Source organism: Helicoverpa zea, chromosome 30, assembly GCF_022581195.2.
Source record: "Helicoverpa zea isolate HzStark_Cry1AcR chromosome 30, ilHelZeax1.1, whole genome shotgun sequence".
Lineage (NCBI taxonomy): Eukaryota > Metazoa > Arthropoda > Insecta > Lepidoptera > Noctuidae > Helicoverpa > Helicoverpa zea.
In genome coordinates, this window is record NC_061481.1 from 2,224,791 (window position 1) to 2,251,623 (window position 26,833).

Consider the following 26,833-nt stretch of genomic DNA (forward strand, 5'->3'; position numbering starts at 1 on the left):
AGTCAGCTTCCAAGCTTTGCTGAATAAAGTCGTGTTAGTAATTAAATAAGTATCTAAATACTGTGTTTATAACAGCGATATAGATTGTAATTGCGGGTAAGTTTATTTTGTTTTTTTATTTTTTTTTTATTTACATGTAATCTTACTGTTGAAATAAAGAGGAAATATTTTTTGGTTTGCACTTAAAAGGCTCCGTAACTACCGATTTGCAAAATATTACGTTGTTGGGAAGATAGAGTTTTTCCGAGTAGGTAACGTAGGCTGTATTTTATCCCGGCACGGACAGTGGTTCCCACGGGACGCGGGTGAAACCGCGGGAAAACAGCAAGTTTTTTATGGTCTTTTATCGTTTTGAGAAAAAAATTGTCTTGCTTTCGAGTTTTAAGTTAGTCAACAAATTATGATAATCGGCATATTTGTCTTGTTATTTTTGTGTTTATTAGACACTCCCTTTCCGCCGCCCTTTCCGCCGCTTCTTGAGGAAACTCCCGCTACAAAAAGTACCTAGCTTCTGTTATTTAGATGCTATAGTACAGTCGGGTTAAATCAAAATCGATCCGGTAATTTTAGCGTAAACTTTTGGTTTGTATTATTAACACGCTTATATTAGCTTCACTTGTAACTATGTATGTAAGAAAGAGGATCCCCAAGCTGGCGGTCTGGCTGCTGAAATCCACCCCCACGATATGGGTATCAAATAAAAGGGTTTGCTGTCAAAAATACGAAAAAGACAGTTACGTGACCTAAATCCAAAATGGCGGCCGTCCGTATGATTTAGTTACAAAAAAGTATAAAATAAAAATAATAGTTTAAAAAAACACGCTAATTTATGTAATCTTTACTCTATTTGGTCAAAACGCTCCACGATTTCTTTAGAGTGTTTTTTTTAGTTTTTCAACTGTTATTTTTTTATAGCAACTTTTCCCGTCCCCCTCGCACCCGCATGTTGTCGCGCTACTTTCTTAGGAGATTTTGCGTTATGACATCTCCGCTAGTCATTTTGTTCTCTACGTCCGAATCTCATGAATCATTTTGACGCAAACCCACAACTTCTTCCTGCACCTGTTTCTCGTCACTGACACCATCATTAATAACTTCTGCTTGTAAAACGTGATAAAAAAAGAAATTTAAAAAACCTTTTCCTCGTTTTGAGGAAAACTTGTGAAATGACCCGCAATTTTTTTTAATCCATAATCATATGGGCGGGTCATTGACATACAATGAGATAAGTTGGCCTATCTGACTCATGTATCATTTTCCGTAGCCTTTTTCCAGTCTAACCAGATGCAGTTGAGCACTGGGTACTGACTGCCTATGTGACCTCCTCATCCCAGTTATTGGGGTAGCACGACACCCCTTGATAAGACTGGTTTACAGATTTACTGGCTTCTGACTACCCGTAACGACTGCCAAAAACATTCAAATGACAGCCCGGATGCGGATCCATTTGGATCTTGACATTTAGCTTGCTCAATTAGCGACTTTTTGGATCATGAGCTTTTTTTTTATTTACTTAGGTACTAGCCTTTTTCCCCGCGGTTTCACACGCGTACCGTGAGAACTACTGCCCGTACCGGGATAAAATATAGCCTATGTTACTCGGAAAAAAACACTTTAGTTTTCCAACAGAGATTTTTTTTTTTTTCAAATCGTTTCTGTAGTTACGGAGCCTTAAGGGTAAGAACAAACACAATAATTCCTCTTTGTTATATTAGTTTAGATGAGATACAGCCTGGTGAAAGACGGACTCCGAAGTCTTAGTAATAGGATCCCGTTTTATCTTTTTGTGTACAGGACCGAAAATCGATCTCAGTGGTGTGCACTTGGAGAGGCCTATGTCCAGCAGTGGACTGCGATAGGCTGATGATGATGATGATGATGTACAGGACCGTAAAAAAGCCTTTTCCTCGTTTTGAGGAAAACTTTATGAAATGACCCGCATTTTATTTAAAAATCCAAAATCATATGGGTGGATATTTACTACCTTCACTGTTCATACATATAATCCTTGTTTAGGTTAGGGCACGATAAACTGTAGATCCCGGCTGTCATTGAACCTTGGCAGTTGCTACGGGTAGTCAGAAACCAGTAAGTGTGTGTGACAACAACTCTTACGAAGGGGTTTTGGGTTGCCAGGGTTACTGGATTGAGGAGCTTAGACAGGCAGATGCTCTTTGTAAGTCACTGCACAAGTCAGCTGCATCCGTTTAGACTGGAAGCCGACCCCAACATAGTTGGGAAAATACTAGGCAGATGATGAGATGATTATTAATATTTAAAATCTAAATGACCCGGTAAAACATTTAATAGTAAATTAATAATACCAAAAAGATTCAAATGCATAAGTTCAATAAACTGCATACTGTCATTTAAAAAAGACTTGTTTTTTTACGATCTTGAGGAAATACCTAAATTATATTGAGGAAACAGTTTTTAATCCAAATTTTATTATATTTTGGATTTTTATTAATTTCTTACATTTTGGAAGATTTCGAACAATTGCATTGACCTAACTTTGATTTAGCAAAGGTTGTCGAAATAACCGTCATCCTCCTGCCCTGTTCCCAATTTTATTTGGGGTCGTCGCAATATTATATAAACTCTTTTGCAAAAAAAGCGGGCACCTATGCGAAATTTTGGTTCTAAGGACTTCACGTGTATTTCAAAGGGTTTTAATGACTGTAGTATGTTACTAGCTTCAAAAGGGTTAGCCAGGCATGCGTCAGAGTGTATTCTAAATTTGAATTTTGTAGATTTGCTAAGAAACTGGTTAAATCTCGTTTTGGACAAATTCCTGGTAGAAAGTTCGTGGGCGTTTTGAAAAGTTTTTGATGTGATTTTCATAAAACTGGTAAAGCAGTTTTAATTAATGATTAATGTACCTTTATGTTAAATCAAAACATTTTTGAAAAACGTAGACTGGTTATTTTATAACTGAGCAGGTGAAAATTTTGTCAAATACGCATAGTTTTTCAAAAATGTTTTGATTTAACATAAAGGTACATTAATCATTAATTAAAACTGCATTACCAGTTTTTTGAAAATCACATCAAAAACTTTTCAAAACGCCCACGAACTTTCCACCAGGAATTTGTCCAGTTACGGGCAAACCAGTTTCTTAGCAAATCTACGAAATTCAAATTTAGAATACACTCTCACGCATGCTTGACTAACCCTTTTGATGCTAGAAACATAATACAGTTAACAACCCTTTAAAATATACGCAAAGTCCTTAAAACCTAGATTTCGTATAAGTGCCCGCTTTTTTTGCAAAAAAGTACCTATGTCTTCCGAGTCCATTTTTCCCTGTCACTCGTCATACTGACACTTGTCGAACACATGTCGAACTAACAACGTAATACAACTTAATCTGCTTATAATAAACTTGACAATACATTTGACGGATAGTGAGTGCACCTGTGTCTGCGCAAATGCTTGTGCGGAATATAATATGTCCTGCGCAGCTGGCTGATCTCCTTGGAGAGATAAGGTAGAAAATACTTAAGTAGGTACTGCGTACCTAAATGCGTAATAACTGAGAATAAAATAATGTCTAGAACAAGTAAGCTTGCTACTTTTTAATAAGGAAAATTATGATTGATTTCCCTTTGGCAAATGGTCTAGGAAAATGCAGTACCTACCTACTTAACAACATCCTGTCCATCTGTTAATGTTTTACTTACCTATACGTTTACATACGCTTTGAAAAATTGATGTTTTTTTTAAATTTGAAATTTTTGGAATGCTACACTGTTCCCGAGTAGGGCTGCCATCCGTCCGAGTTTCCCCGGATTTGTCCTCGTTTGGAGGCCGTCCGGGGGCCGTCCGGGCGGGGTTTCAAGAAGTGTCCGGGGAAAACCCGGACACTTTTCATGTAAGGAAGCACCTCATTGAATTTAAGTATATGTTAATAGTAAAGGGATTACAAATTAGGTTCGGGGGAAAAATGCGATTTACGCCAAATGTCCGGGTTTTTTTAATGTTTGTCCGGGTTTGGCGAAATTCGAGATGGCAGCCCTATTCCCGAGTAACATAGTGGGCAGTAGTTCCCACGGGACGCGGGTGAAACCGCGGAAAACGCTGTACCTATCTTCTTCTTCTTCTTTCTCCTGCCCTGTTCCCAAATATTACTTGGGGTCGGCGCAATATGTCATTTTCTTCCATTTTCCCCTGTCACTCGTCATACTGACACTCACTCCCTTCCTATTCATATCATCTTTCAGGCAATCCATCCATCTTTTCTTAGGTCTTCCTCTTCCTCTCCATCCATCTACATTCATACTTAGCACACACTTTGTTGCATGCGTATCATCCCTCCTCATTACATGTCCATACCACGACAATCTTCTACTTCTCATCTTTTCTGTAACTGGCGCTACTTTCAGACTTCCTCTAATGTAATCATTCCTCACTTTATCCATTCTTGTAACACCACACATCCATCTCAGCATTCTCATTTCTGTTACATGCACTCTCTTCTCGTCCCTCTTTTTCAATGCCCAACACTCCGATCCATACAGGACGACAGGTCTAATGACGGATTTGTAAATTTTGCCCTTCAGTTTGAGGGGCATCCGCGGGTCACAAATAGCGCTAGTTACCTGTCGCCACTTCATCCATCCAGTATTGATCCGATGCGTAACGTCCCTGTTCACCTCACCGTCACTTTGGACGAGTGAACCAAGGTACCGGAAGTCGGAGCAAACTGGTAGGGGCATGCCGGCTAGGGTTATGGTCATGGGTCCCGAAATACCGCCAAAATCACAATGAAGGTATTCGGTTTTACTCCTGCTCACCTTTAAACCCACTGTCTCCAGTCTCAGCCGCCATGCCTCCAGTCTACTCTGGACCTCTGGCCCACTCTCCCCCACCAGAACAATGTCATCGGCGAAAAGCATACACCAGGGTGCCTCCTCCCGTATATCTGCCGTAAGCGCGTCCATTACAAGCAGGAAGAGATACGGGCTGAGGGCCGACCCCTGATGTAAGCCAACACCTACACTGAAGCTGGTGGTAGTGCCCGCTGCGGACCGGACTTCTGTACGGCATCTGCCGTACATCGCTCGGATCAACTGCACATACTTCCCTGGTATACCTTTCTCCTCAAGGGCCCACCACAAAACCTCACGAGGCACCCGGTCATATGCCTTCTCGAGGTCAACGAACACCATATGCAAGTTTTTGTGTGCACCCCTGTACTTTTCGCACAATTGGCGAATACAGAATATAGCGTCCGTTGTACCCCGACCAGGCATAAAACCGAATTGATTTCGTGCGATATCACTCTCTTCTCTCAGCCTCCTTTCAATAACTTTCTCCCACACTTTCATACTATGTGACATTAGCTTTATTCCTCTATAGTTGTTGCAATTCAACACATCACCCTTGTTCTTAAAAATGGGCACCAGGAAACTATTGCACCACTCGTCTGGTATAGTTTCCTCTTGCAACAACTTATTGAAGAATAAAGCCAGCCATTTCCATCCATCCATCTTTAATAATTTCCACACTTCCACTGGTATTCCATCTGGCCCTATCGCTTTTCCATTTTTCATTCCATTCACTGCTAATCTGACCTCATCCTCACATACATTTCTTACAAGGCCCTCGTTCACCGCTTTATGATGGAGCACACCGCTCCACTCATTTTCTTCATTCATCAGTCTTTCAAAATATTCCTTCCACCTACCTTTAATCTCCACATCATTCGAAAGGACCGTTCCGTCTCCATTCTTTACACACCTTATCTGGCATACATCTCTTGTCATTTTCTCCCTAGATTTAACCAATCGGTAAAAGTCATTTTGACCAGCTGGGCTATCTAGGGAGTCATACATCCTCTCGTGCGCTTTTGCCCTTGAAACAGCCACAATCTTCTTTGCTTTCTTCTTACATTCATCATATTCAGCCTTTTTTCGTGCTTTTTCACTATCATCATTGTCTTCCGTCCGCTGCCATTCCTTGAATTTCATCTTCTTTTCCTTTAATACACTCTGCACTTCTTCCACCCACCACCAAGTTTCCTTCTCTATCACTCCATTCCCTTTTGATTCTCCTAGAATGCTTCTTGCCGCTTTCCTTATACACGTCGCCATTCCACTCCAGCATTCATTCACATTCTTTTCATTCATTTCTCCCATTTCAATCATCTTATCAACCACTACTTTTCTAAATTCCCGGGCCAACTCAGCCTTCCCCAACAGATGCCATTTGATTTTGGGGGGCCGTCTCTCTTTGGCTTTTGGCCGGGAAGTTAAAATCACATCCATAATTAGGGGTCGGTGCTGCGAGACTACAGCTTCGCCTGGTATCACCTTGCAATCTTTGATGTTCTTTAAACTACTGCGTCTGACCAAAAAGTAATCTATTTGTGTCACGTGGTGACCGCTTTTATAGGTGATTAGATGTTCGGTGTTCTTTTGAAACCACGTATTTACCACTGCTAGGTCAAACGCAGTAGCAGCCTGTAGCAGGGCTTCACCCTCGTCGTTCTGGCAACCGAACCCCCACCCTCCATGCACTCTTTCATAATTCCCTCTCATTCTGCCAACATGGCCATTAAAGTCTCCTCCCACAAATACCTGTTCATTCGTCGGCACATTCATCATTACTGCATCGAAATCCGTCCAAACCTATCTATACATATAATAAAATTATAGGAAAATCAAAACTGTATATTGAATATTGTTTTTAAAGAATACTTGAGGGGTGATCCATAATTGATTCTGAACCCAAAAATATAGTTTTTAGAACTTTTGTCTGTATGTCTGTTTATCTGTTTGTCTGTATGTTTGTCCCGGATAAACTCAAAAAGTACTGCATAGATTTAAATAAACCTAATTACCTGGGGACCGGTTCAACACATAGGCTATATATTATCACGCTATCACCTACGGGGGATGAGCAATGAACGATTAAATGAACGAAATTGGTAAATTGGAAATTCTATATTGCCCACGCCAGTAAGTCTGACACAAGTCTAGCCAAGGGGTATTGGGTTGCCCGGGTAACTGGGTTGAGGGGGTCAGATAGGCAGTCGCTTCTTGTAAAGCACTGGTACTCAGCTGAATCCGGTTAGACTGGAAGCCGACCCCAACATAGTTGGGAAAAAGGCTCGGAGGATGATGATGATTGCCCACGCAGATGAAGTCGCGGGCAACAGCTAATAAGCTATATTACTGCTTATAAATAAAAAAATACAAGGTTATTCTTTACTATGTGCAACCCAATTGTTTTTTAGGGTTCCGTACCCAAAGGGTAAAACGGGACCCTATTGTTTTCTTTCTCTGTCCGTCCGTCCGCCTGTCACCAGGCTGTATCTCATGAACCGTGATAGTTAGAGAGTTGAAATTTTCACAGATGATGTATTTCTGTTGCCGCTATAACAACAAATACTGAAAACTAGAATAAAATAAATATTTCGGGGGGCTCCCATACTCATTTTTGCTCGATATCTATAAATATATGTATGTATATAGAATAATAGTTTGGATGGTACGGAACCCTACGTGCGCGAGACCGACTCGCACTTGGCCGGTTTTTTTGCTCATTTTTGCTCGATATCCATAAATATACAACATGTAACTTAATTAACGCACATCCTGAAATTAGTTTGTTCAGAATCGTTTACTGAATCGATTTATATCATTTTTAATATAGGTAATTTTTTATCCCAAAAATAATTAAAACTACGGAAATTATTGTCATATTAACCCTGAACAGTCAAAACAAATTCAAATAGACCGTAACTCAAAGTAATAAGACTTCGTGTATTGTCGGCTTTTTCCGTAGTTTCGTTATGTTGTGTCGAGTCGAGCGGCGCGCGGCGCGATATTTGCGTGCGTAGTAGTATGACCAAAAAGTTCTCCAAGAATTGGTATAACTAATTTAGTAAATAACAATGCATATACATGTTAAATTACAAATTCAGTGTATGTATTATGATTATAACATAATATTCTAATTGGGGTGTTTGAGGGTGTGCGTTAATTACGTTACATGTTGTATATAGAATGTTAGTTTTGATGGTACGGAACCCTACGTGCGCGAGTCCGACTCGCACTTGGCCGGTTTTTTTTGCAACATAACCTAGCATGTACAACATTCCCTTTAAACCAGATTTTTGCAAAACCAGCCCAGTTTAAAAAAAAACACTGGAATTTTTAATGAACTCAAAATAAAATAAAACTAGTTACTTGGTAGATCCAAGCTCTTTTTATTGGTTTTCCAAGCTGCGTAGGTAATGTGCAAATGGGCGTTCCTCTGGGGCCCGATTCTCCTAAGTTAATAATGTCAAAATCGAATAGAAATCGAATCGCATTATGATCGCAATAGCCGTTTTGACCATATCGGGCATTCTGCTACTAATAAAAGACCAAAATCGTATTCGATTGACATTTGATTGGTGTGAGATTGGTCTGCTATTTTGGTAATTTTGGTCTATACGGTAGTTTGCTGTACAATCATTTTGCAATCGTAAATCATTTGCAGACAAAATGATTCATTATTGAATGACAGAAAAGGATAAAAACGTTTATTTCAAAGAAAAAATAGCGGAATGCCACATACGCTTCAATCGTAATCGAGTCGGGATCGGATCTCAGTCGAATCGAGTCGAACGTGAATCGTATGTCGCTTAAGTAAAATTAGGAGAATCGGGCCCCTGCTAAACAAAAAAACAAAAAGTATGTAAGTAAGTCGTGGTGGCTACTGGGTAAAGAACCAACCTCTCAAGCATGAATGTGTGGGTTCCAGGCAAGTACTAATGCAACTTTTTTAAGTTTGTGTGTACTTTCTAAGTATATCTTGGACACCAATAACTGTGTTTCGAATGGCACGTTAAACTGTAGGTCCCGGCTGTCATTTGATAATTTTTGGCAGTCGTTACGGGAAGTCCCAAGCCAGTAAGTCTGATAACCAGCTTTACCAAGGAGTATTCGGTTGCCCGGGTAGCTGTGTTGCGGATAGGCCAGATAGGCAGTCGCTCCTTGTAGACACTGGTACTCAGCCGCACGCGGTTAGACTGGGAGCCGACCCCAACATAGTCGAAAAGGCTCGAGAGATGATGAATGAATAGTTCCTAAGATTAGCGAGTTCAAACAAATAATTAACATACACTTCAGGTTTTTATAAAGAATCTATACTAATATTATAAAGCTGAAGAGTTTGTTTGTTTGTTTGAACGCGCTAATCTCAGGAACTACTGGTCCGATTTGAACAATTCTTTCGGTGTTAGATAGCCCATTTATCGAGGAAGGCTATAGGCTACTTTTTATCCGGGTTCGTGCAGAGGTTCCCACGGGATGCGGGTGAAACCGCTGGCAGAAGCTAGTATAAGTATACTTACAAAAACAAATAAATGATAAAAACAACAAGATAAGTAGGTATATCAACAGAATTTAAACAAAAAATACAGTTACCTGATTCTGTTACCTACTTAAGCGGAAAATCATACCCTATTCAAACCAGTTTTTTGCAAAAAAACAATCATAAAAAGTCGTATTAAGTTATATTAAACGTTTCAATTAATTTATGTCTGTCTGCTAATCTCTGAATGTGTTTCTATAAAGATTTTTTATAGATAGCTTTTTTCAAGTGTTTTCACCCGCGTCCCGTGGGAACTACTGCCCGTACCGGGACAAAATATAGCCTATGTTTCTCGCAGATCATTCATTCATCATCATTTCATCATTCTCCGAGCCTTTTTCCTTACTATTTTGGGGTCACTCGCAGATATTGTAGCTTTTAAGGGTAGTCAGAAGCCAGTAAGTCTGACAACCAGTCTTACCAAGGGGTAACGAGTTGCCCGGGTAGCTGGGTTGAGGAGGTCAGATAGGCAGTGGCTCCTTGTGGCACACTGGTACTCAGCTGCATTCGGTTAGACTGGAAGCCGACCCCAACATAGTCGGGAAAAGGCTCGGCAGATGATGATTTAAAATTTTTGCAAACCTTTAATTAACATGTATTTATTTGTTTATTTACAGATCGTGAATTCATTATTATGTGGAGTTGACACGGTATATACCAGAGACAACAAAATGCTTCCATATTTGGTATTTTCATTATTCTTGGTTTCCTGTACAGCGCAAAGAGGTAAGATTTTAAATTAATTTCCATTTTTTTTCGTAAAATTTCTTGTAAAAGTTATTGAAAGCGCTGCTGAATGCTTAGTAGTTCGCTCTGAAAATTGAACCGATGCATAGTAGTTCTCTCGGGAAATTCTGTTGTTTTCTAAGGGGACTACAAATTTGTAGTTTAGTCCCTGCGTTCGCGGGGTAGTTCCCACCGGAACGCTAGTAGAATCGCAGTAAATAACTATACAAGTAGGTACTAAACCTTATTCCACAGTAGTAGTCCAGTTGTAGGAAAAGTAACAAAATGTATAAATGCACCATTAAAAACCTCGTTTATTTAATTTTAACGATTGTTTTGGTTAATGCCATAAAATGTCAAGATCAAATCAAACTGAAGAATGTTGAAACGGGGGTTCCTATATAATGGCGTTCAAGGCCGATTTCGACCACGGCGGCTGTTCTTATGTAAGGAGATCAGTCAGCTGCGCAGGACATAATAAGTATTATAGTGCAGGCACATTTGCTTGGACACAGGTGCACTCACTATTCCTTCACTCTCATAGCGCGATGGGACGACAACGCCGGAGAGAAATCAGGTTCCTTTATATATATCAAACCTAGCAATCACTATCATAAGAGATATCATATACAACGAGAATACGACAGTTGACGTGATAGTAGGCAAATATTTTTTTGAAAAAAAAAATTGTGAATTCCATCAAAGTTTTAGTCGGTCTGATACCGTCCAAATACCTGGTCTTTGTAATGTGTGCACTACCATTCATCTTCATACTGATTTATGAGCCCGGGTGCGAGATTCTAGGTTTTTAAGCCTGAATCATCGTAAACGTAATTATTAAAACAAATAAACAACCGTTGGTCAGTGTATAAATATTTATTATACCTAATACTTATTACCTGCTTAGTGGCTTTAATACATATATTCATATTTAAGTGCCTTAAGTGCACTTAAAGTAGGTATCTTTATGTATTTGTATATAAGTCCTGTTTCTCGCGGTTTCACCCGCTTGTCAAAGGAACTACTGAAGAAAGAAAGAAAGAAAATATTTTTTATCGCGCAACAATAGACGACGCATACACACACACTTAAAATTAGGCTCATTATTATTACTCTCCCGTACCTGGTTAAAAAAGTAGGCTGTATGTATTTCTGTGGGACTGCACTGTGCCTGAGGTCTCGGGTTCGATTCGGGGGTCAGGCCTGAAAATTGCTTTGAAATTTTTTTAAAACTTTCACAAAGCAGCCCGGAGATTGAAATTTGGTGATTCATACACACGTACGTCGGAGAACACGGTAGCAAGGTATAATAGTATAGAAGATACACATTAGTTACATAATAATACTAGGATAATAGGAAATAATTATTATCATTTGCATGCCATTTATTACATGATCATCATATTCTCTTTTTTGTCGCTTTCGTGTGCGCTTTAAATTATTAAATGTTGCTCAACTGTCAGGAGCCAGCTGAAAATCAGTGCTGTGCTTGCATGCACAGCGTATACTGAGGTGAGTCTCCTGCTACATATCATTTTTCTCCTTCTGTTTGTTGTCCTATAAATGTAAAGTGTATGTGTAGCAAATAAATGGTTTATAAATACTATTAATCATAGTTAGGGCTGCCATCTCGAATTTCGCCAAACCCGGACAAACATTAAAAAAACCCGGACATTTGGCGTAAATCGCATTTTTTCCACGAACGAGTAAGATTTTTTTTAAACAAAATAATACCTAATTTGTAATCCATTTTCTATTAACATATACTTAAATTCAATGAGGTGCTTCCATACATGAAAAGTGTCCGGGTTTTCCCCGGACACTTCTTGAAACCCCGCCCGGACAGCCCCCGGACAGCCTCCAAACGAGGACAAATCCGGGGAAACCCGGACGGATGGCAGCCCTAATCAAAGTAGGTATTTTAGGTATTTTTCTAATATATTTTCCTTATATTTAATCCTTACTAGTAGCTTCCTATTATAAGTAATGTACTTTATGAAGATTAATACATATTTCTCGCTGTTTCAACCGCGTCCCGTGGGAACTGCTGCTCGTACCGGGATAAAATATAGCCTATGTTACTCGGGAAGAGTGTAGCGCCCCAACAGTGAAAGAATTTTTCAAATCAGTTCAGTAGTTTCAAAACCTTTTAAGGTACAAACGAACAAACAAAACCTTGTTTTAAAATTATTATATTAGTAAAAGTAGACCCCGCATTGAGCAAGCGTGGTGACTAACGCGCAATCCTTCTCTGTGTGAGAGGAGGCCGCGGCCCAGCAGTGGACGATAAAAAGACTGCAACAGTAAAAATAGAATGATGTAATCCTAGCCGATTATCGGCTACGGCGGCTGTTCTCATGTAAGGAGATCAGCCAACTGCGCAGGACATATTATAGTGCACAAGCATTTGCGCAGACACAGGTGCACTCCCTATTCCTTCACTCTCATAGCCCGATGGGACGGCAATCCGACACGACCAGAAAGAGATCAGGCGCAGGACCGACATTTACGTGCTCTCCGATGCACGGGTGTATCAATCACCAACTTCCAGGCTCCGGGCTGCTTTGTGAAAGTCTTCTAAAACCCACAAAGCGATTTCGGTCCGACTCGGGAATCGAACCCGAGACCTCGTGCTCAGCAGCCGCACTTGCGACAACTAGACCAACGAGGCAGTTAGACTAGCTTTTATTAGCGGTTTCACCCGCTTCCCGAGTTGACTCCTCGCACCCAGATAAAAGTATTTTGTTGTATATTTTTTAATTAAACAATTTTGTATTTATTTGTTTTCAGAAGGAGAACCCTGTGTGGATCAGTATGCCAACACAGTAGGACGTTGTACGGTTGCTGATCAATGCGAATCAGCCAAAAATGACTTTCAGTAAGGTTTCTATTTTCTTTCATTAATTATCGACATTATTAGGCACTATCCTTAGGACTTCAAATAATCATAGTTAACTGCCTCGTTGGTCTAGTGGTCGCAAGTGTGGCTGCTGAGCACGAGGTCTCGGGTTCGATTCCCGAGTCGGGCCGAAATCGCTTTGTGGGTTTTAGAAGACTTTCACAAAGCAGCCCGAAGCCTGGAAGTTGGTGATTGATTCACCCGTGCATCGGAGAGCACGTAAATGTCGGTCCTGCGCCTGATCTCTTTCCGGTCGTGTCGGATTGCCGTCCCATCGGGCTATGAGAGTGAAGGAATAGGGAGTGCACCTGTGTCGGCGCAAATGCTTGTGCACTATAATATGTCCTGCGCAGTTGGCTAATCTCCTTACATGAGAACAGCCGCCGTAGCCGATAATCGGCTAGGAGGACATCATCAATCATAGTTAAGTACCGTAGCTAATCAGCGGGTTGTTCGAAAGAGATACCGCGGCCCTGGTACATAAAAGGCCTATGATGGAACGACGGAACACGACGGTTTTTAGTCAGTAAGAGTCTGACACTCCCTCGCCGCTGCTAACCCACATCGGGGTCATTTGATGATTTTTGACGTCGTTAAAAAAAAAAGCTAATCCCTGCAATTTCATCTTATTTTTTGGTGGGAAATCATCAAATGACCCCTCCCGCTGTGGGTGCAACGTAAGGGAGTGTCAGACTCTTACTGACTAAAACCCACCATGTTCCTTCCTAAACCCTTTATGTACCAGCGCCGCGGTAACTTGAGCGAACAATCCCGCAGCCCCGACAGGCTTTGGCCCAACTCTTTTCTGAACTCTGTGCCAAAACACAATGTTATGATGCGTACACAGTTCAAGAACAATTTTGGTGAAATTATATACCTACTTATTTTGTTTTTTATTTTTCAGGTTGAGTGGTATTCGGCCTACTTTCTGTACGTATAATACTTTTGGCGCAACGGTGGTCTGCTGTCGAGATGGGTCCTCTATTTTGCAGTCGGCTACCACGAGAGATCGGGAGTATGTACTTATTGTCAACATTTTTATATACAGTAGCAGTTTCTTGCAGTTAAATCCGCGTATTGAGGGAATTATGTCCCGCACATGGTGAAAAAATTATCTATATTTTATGACAAGCTGAATATATATGGAGTTTCTCACCCGTTCTTCTCCATAGGAAGCTACTTTGGAATGGGCAACTAGAATCAAACTTATTTATAATTTTTGACGTTCATAAGTGCTCGTAAAGGCCTAAATGAAATAAATGATTTGCTTTGATTTGTAAGCTATCCTCGGTAGCTTGGGTAAGTCATTTGGGATCCTATAGCCTTCCGTGATAAGTAGGCTTTCTGTCACTGAAAGAATTTTTCAAATCAGTCAGGCCGTTCCTGAGAGTACGCGTTCAAGTAAATAAACAAACTTTATTGCTATCCCCTGTTTAAGTCCTAAAAGAGGGGTGCTTCTAAACTCTTTATATTTTTTCTCAGTCAAAGGCCTATTTGGGGAACAGCGAACGGTGCAAATGATGGCAAAAGAGTCAGCGAAAGAAGTAAGTACCTAATTTTACTTAAACTACGATAAATACGGTTGCCGAATGAAGAGTACTTCGTAGGTAATTGAAAACATGCTGCGCCAATCCCAAAACAATTGGAATAAGGGCAGGAGGATGATGATGATGAATTACCTAACTGGTGCCTCATGTTTTGGCGCCTCGTAGCTAAATTCCGAGCAAAAGTTATATGTCATCCAGACAATTGTTGCCCACGGCGGCTGTTCACATACAAGGAAGTCAGCCAGCTGCGCAGGACATATTATAGTTTGGGCACATTTGCTTGGACACAGGCGCACTCACTATTCCTTCACTCTCATAGCGCGATAGGACTGGTACCTCACGTGTGTGTCATGACGAGTTCCTCCTCGTTTCGGAAGATACGATAAATTGGTAGGTCCTGGTTGTCATTTAGTAAATCTTTGGCTGTCGTTTGTTGGCGTGTCGTCTGACAACCAGCCTTGTCAAAGAGTTGCCTTTGCATATTGAGTAGGTCAAAAAGACAGTCGCTCCATGTGGCCCACTAGTACTCAGCTACGTCCAGTTAGACTGGAAGCCGACCCCAACATAGTTGGGAACATTAGACAGATGATGAACTTTTCTTTAATCTTTTAACTTATTTTTATAGAATGTGAAGAATACAGCCGTGGTGTGGTAGAAAAAGTGCCGTACATACCTCTGATACCGGATCCCGAACCCTTTTCCGTGACATCGGCTAAATGTGATTATACTGGCGTCGAACTTATAGTGGGAGGCGAAAATGCTAATCCAGGAGAGTTTCCGCATATGGTGAGTTTTACAAGTGTTCACGCCAAACTTACACTTAAGGTAGAATTCCGTGCAACGCGACTGTCAGACGTGTCATTGTGACAGTCGTCGATCGCGCGCGACAATAGTCAAAGTATGAAAATGTATGGCACCGCTGCCGAGGCTCGCGACAGACGAATGGCGTGAGCCGCGAGCGGCTGCGACAGTCGCGATGCACGGAATTCTACCTTTAATTAACACAGTGACACGCAATGCTCTAAGCTGGCATGAAGTTTGGCAAAAACTATCTCCTTGTGTATTTTGGCAGAACGACCCGTTGACGCGTTGACATGAACCAACTTCTACAATCATGTTTATAAAGCTTTTCTTTCGTATCCATTTTTAAGTTAAGAATATTTTTAACCGTCTTCCCAAAATGGAGGAGTTTCTCAATTCGGATGTTTCATATTTTTTTAACCCATTAGAAGTCACTGTACTTGATTGAGTATTTTTATATGTAAGTAAGTCATATTCCTACAGCCTTACTTATAAACGTTGCTTAAGCATGTTTTAACTAACATTTAATCACTACTTAAGACTTTAAGTAGTGATTAGTTAAAATGTTGCTTAGGAGGTGATTACAGAGTGCTGATTCCGAGTTTTTTGAGCGTTCGCAACTCGATCCGTAATTATAACTCTATTGAAATAAAGAGTCGTATGCTGCGTCACATGATTTAGGTATAACATCTTCACTCATTTTGCCGGTTAATAATGTTTACACTCGCAAAAGTGAGCGCGACTGTAATACGACCAAGTACCGTTGACAGTCTTTATTAAATAAACAATTCAAAGATAAGTGCTACGTAATTCAATGGTGTAATAATCTTCGCATCGAAAAATTTAACTTGCAAAACTCGCACTAGGCACTCAGATTTTATAAGTGAGGGGGAAAATGTTGGAATATCACTGTCACAATAGAGTACAGTGACTTCTAATGGTTTAAAGATTAATTTATTAACTGTTTCTGACTGTAAAATAAAGTTTTTCGAACTACAAACTATATCCGGGCTACGTGACTCCAAATGTCGTTTCCCTAACCAAACATCAAAAAGAAAATTCTTATATTTTCAATAACTAGCTTCTTCTTTCTAGCCCCGGCTCGTGACAGCGGGTCCTCTACAACCAAATTCCAAAAGCTAAAAAATATAATAAAACTGATTTTTTTCCCCTTTTTCAGGCAGCCATAGGCTGGGCAGATTTCGGTGGGACCTACAAATTCAGCTGCGGCGGCAGTCTAATCAGTCCGCGCTTCGTGCTCACAGCCGCGCACTGCAGTAGAGACCCGAACGCACAGACGCCGGAGCCCGTCATAGTCAGGCTCGGAGACCAGAATATTGATAACGATGTGTATGACGGCGCTAGTCCTGTCGATGTAAGTCGTGTCCGATAAATCGGTGACCTACAAAAAATCGGTTAGAATGTCCTACAAGAAATTGGTCCGAATATCTGTCCTACAGAAAGTTAGTCGGTGCGTCCTACAAAAAATCGGTCCGATTATTCTGTCCTACAAAGTGTCGGTCGATGTGTCCTACAAAATATCGATCCGATTATCTGTCATAGGTACTAAACAACATAAGGGCCTACAAAAATTCGGTCGGTGCGTCCTACAGAAAGTTGGTAGGTGCGTCCTACAAAATATCGGTCCGATTATCCATCCTACAAAGCTACATGCTTGTGTACAAGTGGCGTGTGTCATAGTCAGGCTCGGAGACCAGAATATTGCGACATGTATGACGGCGCTAGTCCTGTTGACGTAAGATATTTTTGGGAGAGTAGGTACATGAAAGAACATGGTGGAGTACATACCTGCGAGAGAACATAAGGGGAATAGATAAGTACATATATAATGGAGTTTACAGGGGGAGCACGTAAGTAAGTACATATATGACGTAGCACGTACGAGAAATGTCGAGGAGTGCATAGTGAGAGTACCACAAAGGAGTACATATAAGAAGTATGTTAGACTGTACATAAGCAGGTATATGTGGGCATTACATAAGGGACTAAAGGGAGATAAAAAGGGGTGTAAAGGGACGAAAGGGAGAGTATCAAAGGGGAGTAAAAGAGGGCATGACGGGCAGTACATAAAGTAGGCCAGAGGAATCATTTATTAAATGTGCGTCAGAGTGCTGCATGCACCCCGATGAAATCTCACATGAATCTCACATTTAAATATTAAAAATGAATCGTCTAAATCCGGCTTATTTAGATTTTACTAACTTATTTTTTTTTTCTTTCTTTTACTGCGCTGGTACTCGGCTACATCGGGTTAGACTGGAAGCCGACCCCAACATAGTTGGGAAAAAGCTCGGAGGATGATGATTTTTTTTTCTTTCTATCCCCAGGTAGCAATCAGAACTATCCACAAACACCCCGACTACGATCCCCCGCGAGTCTACAACGACATAGCCCTCCTAGAGCTGGTGACAGATGTCAAGTTCAGAGCTGCTATACGCGCCGCTTGTCTTTGGACGAGCGCAGAGCTTAGTGGCGTCAACAAGGCAGTCGCCACCGGGTGGGGCGTCGTGGATACCCGTGAGTAGATATGAAGAGATAAGAGAAAAAATTGCCTGGACTCCTTATCTGTCATGTCTCTTTAAAATCAGTATGGACCGAAGTTAGGTACCGAGTAAATAAATATGGAAAATTTCGTATTCATAATATTTGCCATCTGCGTCATATAGCATTTTCCCATGTCATGAGCGACTGCCTATCTAATCTCCAATTGCAAAACAACCGATAGACCGCTTATTGAAATCTGCAGTCGCCCACAATCTCTCTATGGGTGTTATTCATAAAGTAAAGTGTTATTAGACCAATCGATCAATCGTCGATCGACGCCATCGATCGATGGCAGAATCGATTGCTCTAATAACACCTTAAGATCAATAAGCCTTTAACTATTTTTTTCTCATCCCCAGGAACAAAGCAAACAGCCAAGGAGCTCCAAAAAGTATCGCTCTCTATCTTAGACAATGCATTCTGCAATGACACGCTGGTGTTATTCTTCAACCGCAACTGGCACGGGTTTGAGTCGACACAGATGTGCGCCGGCGAACTGAGAGGCGGGAAGGATACGTGTCAGGTATGATTTGGTGTCTCGCAGAACTTTTTGTCGTCTTTATGATTGTGAGAGTTTACGCAGATTTTAATTTTAAGCGATTAAACCGTACCGGAATTGAACCCGAGACCCTGTGCACTAGACCCACGAGGCAGCTGCATACTACTAAAAAGACACAAAATATGAAAAAAATATCACACGAAAGTTTGTATGAATGTTTGTTACTTCTTCAAGCGCAAACGGGTAAACAGTTAAGCTTACGCTTTTGCGCAGAACAGATATTGATGAAACTTGGTACCTAATACCATAGCTTTTCATCAAAAAAACGTGTAGACTACCATACTTTTTATCCAGTTGAAGGAAGCAGTTCCCACAGGAAGCAGGTGAAACCGCTGGCGGAAGCTAGTCTATAGTCTAAGCACTCGTGTAGGTACAGTCAGCACCAAAAGTCGATGAACAGAATCAACATGACAAAACACCTGTTCACAATAAAATGCCATAAGTTATAGTCGCAACTAGGAAACAAAATAGACTGTACACCAGAAATTTATAAAAGTCGTTAAACACGAGTATTTCAAAAGTATTTGTGCACTAGTATTCCTAAAGTCGCTGTACACCATCAATCCAAATGTCGCTGAACATGATTATATCAAAAGTCACTAAACAGCAGTAAATACAAAATTAGGTTAACAAAGTATATTTTTAATGTTGCCGCGTGTTAATATACTTTTGACGCTTATGTTGTTCAGCTACTTTTGGGACAGTGCTTGCTTGACCTTAATAATGTGTGTTAACACGTTAGTATCTATTTCAATACTTATTTACAAAGCAATTATATTTTTAACCGACTTCCCAAAAAGGAGGAGGTTCTCAATTCGTCGGGATCTTTTTTTTTATTTTTTATGTATGTTCACCGATTACTCGAAGACGCCTGGACCGGTTTGCAAATTTTTTTTGTGTTTGATAGGGTTTACCTCCCAGGTGGTCCCATAATCACACGGTCAGGATCTGATGATGGAAACCCTGAGAAATCGAGGGCAACTTTCGAAAATTGTAGGAATATGCAGGGTAAAAACTTGACACTAAAGCGTATGTCTGATAACATTATGCAATGGTGAAGGTTTAGAGCTGACCTGATGATGGAGACCAGAGAAGGTCGAAGGAACTATGCAACTGAATATGTAAACTACCTCGTGTTTGGGCTTGTATTGTTCGTATTGATGAGAACTTTCCAGTTATGCGGATAGTGACAACTATGCTTGTCACTGAAAAGCTAAAAATAAAAAACTTTTTACAAAAAAATAAAACTGACTCCCAAAAACATTGTAAAGCAAAAAAAAAAACTATTCTTAGGTGCATTGGCCTAGAAGTCGGTGGCCAGGCCCGCCGTAAGCGGGCGTGCAAGGCGTGCACCGCACGCGGGCGGCACGTCCTAGGGGGCGGCAAATCAAGCGACTTATCAATTAATATTAAAAAAATACAACATCTTTTTACCAATGATTTGATTTCAATATTTCATAATACAGCAATAGCGCTAAGAATATTATTACTTACACTGCCGGTTTCAGTAACATCTGTTGAAAGATCATTTTCAAAATTAAAAATTATTAAAACGATTTAAGATCAACCATTAGCGTAGCGTGGGGGGGAGGGCTGGAGAGGCAAATTCCCCGGGCAGCACTATTTAGGGGCGGCAAAATTAAACCACAATTACGTAATAAAAATATTTTTACTAAAAATAGATGAGTAGATTAGTAATAAAATTTCAGAAAAAGCCGCCCTAGCTTTGGTCGTCTCCTATCAATTTTGACGGGTTCACCCTTTGAATCCCCAAAAAAATTCGCGTGTCCTCCATGTCAGATATCACAATTTATCTTTGTTTAATAGTTAAGGCATTCAATTCCGAAAAATCTTTTTTCGCGCACGTCCGTTATAGCTTTTTGAACACTTTGGCTTTTCATGATATGTTTACAAAAAAAAAAACGAAACGGCTTGAAACGGCTGCGATGGTTCGGCCATGTAAAAAGGCGACCACTTGAACACATCGCCAATGTTGTGTACTCAATCTCAATATACGGAAACGGTGGTGGTTGAGTGTCGTAATGAATGACATGAATATCTACGAACTCGAAGAGGAAGATGTCCTGGATAGATTGAAGTGGAAGAAGAAGATACGGAAAGCGGACCCCGTCACAAGACGGGATAAACGCTAAGAATTACCGTGAAAAAAAATATTTTTTTTCATTGAAGTGAAAGTCATTTTTTATGGTAAATCGTAAGCATTTTATGGACCAAGGTCGCGGTAACTCTTTCGAACAATCCCGCAGTCCCGGCAGGCCTTAGCCCTGCGCGTGGAACAACTCGGGCCGCCGACACGGGTCTGTTGTCTATGCAGACGGAGGAACGATGAGCCACCCGAACTCACCGTCCACAGACCGACGCCTACGGTGGCCGAGAGTCGTCTCTCGATGTGCGAACTCGCAGGCGTTCCACCGTCTCCTTCTCGAGCATGACTGCTTCGCAGAAGGAGGCGACGGTTTTCCCTCTCGCTCCGGACCATGGCTTGAACCAGGGCCGGACGCGAGAGGTCACCGCTGCCTATTGGCTCGACGACGACACGGCGGTACCCTTCCCAGGCAGTGCACACCTAGACTGTGTGCTCCACCGTGTCCTCATAGCTGTCCGCATGGTAGTGAAGTAAAAGCTCTTGCTCAATAAGGTCATAGAGTAGGTAAAATAAGCATAAGCTACATTTTTACCTAATAGGAGCTGACAGCTATGAGGAAATTCAGAATAACCGAATGAATAAAACTTGTTTAGATATTATAAATTAAGATGAGAATGAAGATTTGTATCTAACCTAGAGATAGTTATGGAGCCACATAAGTTTACTTTCCTAAAAAACAGCAACTTTAACACTCTTACAATATGTAATGTATGCAATATTACATTATGTTCAGGCTACATAATGAAGATTTGACGTTAAATTAACATCATCAGCCTATCGCAGTCCACTGCTGGACATAGGCCTCTCCAAGTGCACGCCACTGAGATCGATTTTCGGCTTCTCGCATCCAGCTCCTGCCAGCCGTCTTGCGCAAGTCATCACTCCACCGTGCCTGAGGACGTCCTACACTACGTTTGCCGAGGCGCGGTCTCCACTCTAGAACTCGTTTACCCCAACGGTTATCGGTTCTTCGGCTAATATGGCCAGCCCACTGCCACTTCAGCTTGCTGATTCGATAGGCTATGTCGATGACCTTGGTTCTCTGACGGATTACCTCATTTCTGATGCGATCCCTCAGAGAAACGCCGAGCATAGCCCTTTCCATAGCCCGCTGAGCGACTTTAAACTTGTGGACCAGCCGTACCGTCAGTGTCCACGTTTCGGCTCCGTAAGTCATGACAGGTAGGACGCACTGATTAAAGACTTTTGTCTTTAGGCACTGTGGGATCGACGATGTTAGGACTCGACGTAGCTTCCCAAATGCAGCCCAACCCAACTGAATTCTCCTATTCACCTCGTCCTCAAAGTTGTGTCTACCTAACTGCAATGTCTGCCCGAGGTATACATATTTCCGAACAACTTCGAGAACGGCGCCGTGTATCGCAATCGGTTCCGGTAGAACATGTTCATTGAACATGACCTTGGTTTTGTCCAAGTTCATCCGTAGGCCGATGCGTAGAGAAGATTCAGCCAGGTCGTTCAGCATCTGTTGTAGGTCCTGCAGCGTTTCCGCCATGATGACGATATCGTCAGCAAATCGCAAGTGAGAGATGTGTTCGCCATTGATGTTGATGCCGCGTCCTTTCCAGTTCAGCGTTTTGAACATATCCTCCATTGTCATGGGGGACTTTAACGCTAAAGTGGGAGTACAGATTTGCGGCGAATCGGCAGTAGGATCCCATGGATTTGGAAGCAGGAATCATAGGGGGCAAATGCTCGTCAACTTCCTTGAACGCGAGGGGCTCTTTTTGATGAACTCCTTTTTCAAAAAGCAGCCCCAAAGGAAGTGGACGTGGCAAAGCCCCGACACTATGACTAAAAATGAGATTGACTTCATCATGACGAACAAGAAGCACATATTCAGAGACGTCTCCGTGATCAATAGGTTTAATACCGGTAGCGATCACCGACTTGTCCGAGGCTCTCTGAATATCAACTTCAAGGCCGAACGTTTCCGTCTGATGAAGGCCAGGCTCCGACCAACACTGCTCCAAACCATGACAGGATCCGAAACGTTCCAGTCAAATCTGGAGAACCGATTTGCCGCCGTGGAAACCACAACAGACGTTAACCAGAACCACGAATATGTGGTTCGGATCCTCAGGGAGGAAGGTTCGAGATTCTGTAACATGCAGCGTAAGGGCAAGAAATCGAAGCTTTCGGAAGAGACATTAGGGCTTATGAAGAAACGACGTGAAAACCCGCCTGTCACTTCGTCAGCTAAGCGGGCTCTAAACCAAGAGATCAACAAGCACGTACGACGCGACCTCCGGTGCTCCAATACTCTTGACATTGAAAGAGCAATTGAGCTGAATCGGGGGTCAAAGGTGTTCGTACAATCTCTTGGAAGAAGCCACTTGACGAAGCTGACCACAACAAGTGGAGAAGTCGTTTCTTCGGTGCCGGCAGTCCTTTCGGAAGTGGAAAATTTCTATGGCCGGTTATACGCATCGCATGCATCTCGACCTGATCCCGGAAATGAGGATTCTAGAGCCACATTAACACGCCATTTCACCGAAGACCTGCCAGAAGTCAGCAGTGGCGAAATCGAGATCGCTCTGAGACAGCTCAAAAATGGAAAAGCCCCTGGCGAGGATGGCATTACAACAGAGCTTTTAAAAGCAGGAGGTAAGCCCGTACTGGGGGAGCTCCAGAAGCTTTTTAATGCCGTCCTGTTTGAAGGGAGAACTCCAGAGGCGTGGAGTAGGAGTGTTGTCGTCCTGTTCTTCAAAAAGGGAGACAAAACCCAGTTGAAGAACTATCGACCCATTTCCCTCCTAAGCCACGTATATAAGCTGTTCTCAAGAGTGATCACGAACCGACTTGCGCGAAGACTCGACGAATTCCAACCACCGGAGCAGGCTGGGTTTCGGAGCGGATACGGCACTATAGACCACATCCACACAGTGCGGCAGATTATACAGAAGACCGAAGAGTATAATCAGCCCCTGTGTCTAGCATTTGTGGACTATGAGAAGGCCTTTGACTCGGTTGAAATCTGGTCTGTTCTGGAGTCCCTGCAGCGTTGTCAAGTAGATTGGCGATACATCCAAGTGATGAGATGTCTCTACGAAGCCGCTACAATGTCCGTCCAAGTACAGAATCAGCAAACAAGGCCCATACCGTTGCATCGAGGAGTGAGACAAGGGGATGTTATTTCCCCGAAACTGTTCACTAATGCACTATGTTAAATTAACAATTGCTATATATTATCACAAAAACGTAAAAACCGGTAAATTACCGGTTACATATTATTTTTACCGGTAAATTAAAATTCGCGAAAATGGGCGGTTTTACCGGTAATACCGAAACCGGTAAACCGGTATTGCATGCCCTACTCGCGACTTCATACACATTTGCACTTCATTTCTGTATATGATGAAAAAATCGGGCTCGCTTCGCTCGCGACTTGATATGCATTTGCACTTCATTTCTGTACGTAGGTATCTTACTTTTTGACATTGCTTTGTTAATTTACAGTGGTTTTTATTTGTTTTGTGCCCTTAGACTTTCGCGCTCGCTTCGCTCGCGCATACTTTACATATGGTGAGTGTCTTATGCGTTGACTTTTTCAACGGGAAACCGTAAATGAATAACATATTTTACTGAATTTTAAAATTGTTATTGATATTTAAGTTCGTTAGTTTAAGTTACCCATAATCTATTCTAAGCACTTTGATATACATATGTTGGTACCTACCTATTAATCACAATCTTTCAAAACATAGGAGCCACTTCTTTCAAAACATATTCCGGATCCCCTGGACCTCCCGCCCCCTATATATTTTTGACAAAACCCAGTATAATATGTAGTCGTAGGGCGGCATAATCAGTTTTGCACGCGGGCGAACAAACAGCTAGCGGCGGGCCTGTCGGTGGCGAAATAAACTTAGTTACATCCATTACCTAGACAATGTCTTCTAGGCCGATGCACCTAAGAATAGTTTTTTTTTGCTTTACAGTGTTTTTTTATTGTCAGTAATCATACTAATCTGTAATATGAAATAACATAAATATAACTCATTTAATTAACATAACGTTTTTAGAAATAACTTATTAGCTTTCGGATGAAAAAACATTTCATTCTACTGAAAATGGTCGTATGTCGCTCTGGCGCATAAATAATACTCGATATGCAGAACGTAATATAATCGATAACCGAATATCTGTTGGGTTTTGGCTCTGGTGGCCCTGGAGAGGCTGGAGAACTAATCGAGATAGGAGACTTCTGTGAAGTTCATGCTCCGTAATATGCACATTATACGGTATTATTGTGATATTTATCGATTGATGTATCTCAATAATATAAATAAACAACTATACACTTACACAACGTTTCAATTAGTTCAGACTATGACAATCATACGCTAGACTAAAATTATCACAAGTCATGTGAATAGAAATAATAAATAAAAAATTAAATGAAGGTAGGTTTTGTAAGATTCGCGAAAAGTAAATTACAAGTACCGTCGCAATAATCGCTTCGTAGATCATTATAGTTGTGTTTTACGTTTTTCATATTATAGATTAGTAAGATTACTGACAATAAAATATAATTGCTTTGCAAATAAGTATTGAAATAGATACTAACGTGTTAACACACATTATTAAGGTCAAGCAAGCACTGTCCCAAAAGTAGCTGAACAACATAAGCGTCAAAAGTATATTAACACGCGGCAACATTAAAAATATACTTTGTTAACCTAATTTTGTATTTACTGCTGTTTAGTAACTTTTGATACAATGATGTTCAGCGACATTTGGATTGATGGTGTACAGCGACTTTAGGAATACTAGTGCACAGATACTTTTGAAATACTCGAGTTTAACGACTTTTGTAAATTTCTGGTGTACAGTCTATTTTGTTTCCTAGTTGCGACTATAACTTATGGCATTTTATTGTGAACAGGTGTTTTGTCATGTTGATTCTGTTCATCGACTTTTGGTGCTGACTGTACCAGTTGGTATTACAAATAGGACAACATGTATTTTTGTTTCCTTGTAATGGAAAAACTCAATAATTAGGATGGATTTGAAAGATCTTGGATTGGATTCTTTCATTCTTAGAAAGCTACAGTCTTCCTGAGTAAAATAGGCTATATTTTTCCCCCGGTACGGGCAGTCCTACCTAGTTCCCTCACGAAGCGGGTGAAACCGCTGACAAACGCTCGTAGTTGCCATATTAATGTGTCCGTGATGCGGAAGAATACTTCGACGCCTGATCGATGTTCTTTTATATATGTTTATATATATTTTGTATATAGTATTTTACTTATAGTTTTGTATAAAGATAAGTAGTTTAAGTTTGTATAGATACCTACTTATATAGTGTGTACATTGTATAAAATAAATAAATGTGTCCGTGTTATTTCACAGGGTGACTCCGGCTCTCCTCTTCAAATAGCATCAAAAGAGAACTCCTGTATCTTCCGTATAATAGGAGTAACGTCATTTGGTAGAAACTGCGCGGAAAAAGGCAGACCCGCCGTATATACCAGGGTAGCTAGTTATATTGACTGGATTGAAAGCGTCGTGTGGCCGGGTGAATAAGTAAAATATACAGTATTATGAATTAGATATTTGTTTTATTTTAATCTGTAACTTAACTGTTACTGTGACAGCCTTTTTATCGTCCCACTGCTGGGCACAGGCCTCCTGTCACACGAAGAAGGATTGGGCGTTAACTATAACTTAAGGTCATAAATAAATACTAGAATAAGATTAATATTGTAAGGGCTAACATAGATCAAGCACAATACTTGGCAGTTTTATAAATAGTGCGGAACCGTCCGTACGCGAGTACGTAACGCACTTGGCCGGTTTTCTGTTTCCCTTGGTATTTTTTTCCCCATTCTATGTTGTTTTCTATATTTTGTTTTCTGTAATGTATGATCACAGCGTTAAAAATGTACCATCATTGCTTCACTGTAAACGGAAGTCAAGGGTTCGAAGCTGACGCTCGAACCTTTTGCTTTCGGTATTATAGCCTCCATGTTAAGTTTGTTTGCAATAAAAAACAATAAACATCTATTATTCTAAATGGGTGTAATCAAAGGGAACAGCTAATCTATATATATAAAAATGAAACCCGCTTTCCGTTGTCACAACATAACATGAAAACGGCTTGACAGATTTGGCTGAAAATTAGAGGGGAGGTAATTTAGACCCGGGAGAAGGTTTTTGTCACCATCCGGCTACGGGAC

General features: G+C 41.1%; 1 protein-coding gene across 1 annotated transcript; it reads left to right on the forward strand.

Annotated features, from left to right (window-relative positions):
- On the forward strand, positions 1-26,205 carry LOC124644685 (serine protease snake-like). Its single transcript, XM_047184190.1, has 10 exons — positions 1-96; positions 9,984-10,092; positions 12,883-12,970; positions 13,896-14,006; positions 14,474-14,535; positions 15,164-15,324; positions 16,520-16,714; positions 17,688-17,877; positions 18,264-18,427; positions 26,007-26,205. Exons 2-10 carry the CDS (start codon positions 10,038-10,040, stop codon positions 26,178-26,180), a joined length of 1,200 nt encoding a protein of 399 aa, XP_047040146.1. The 5' UTR covers positions 1-96; positions 9,984-10,037; the 3' UTR covers positions 26,181-26,205.
- Positions 26,206-26,833: the final 628 nt, after the last annotated feature.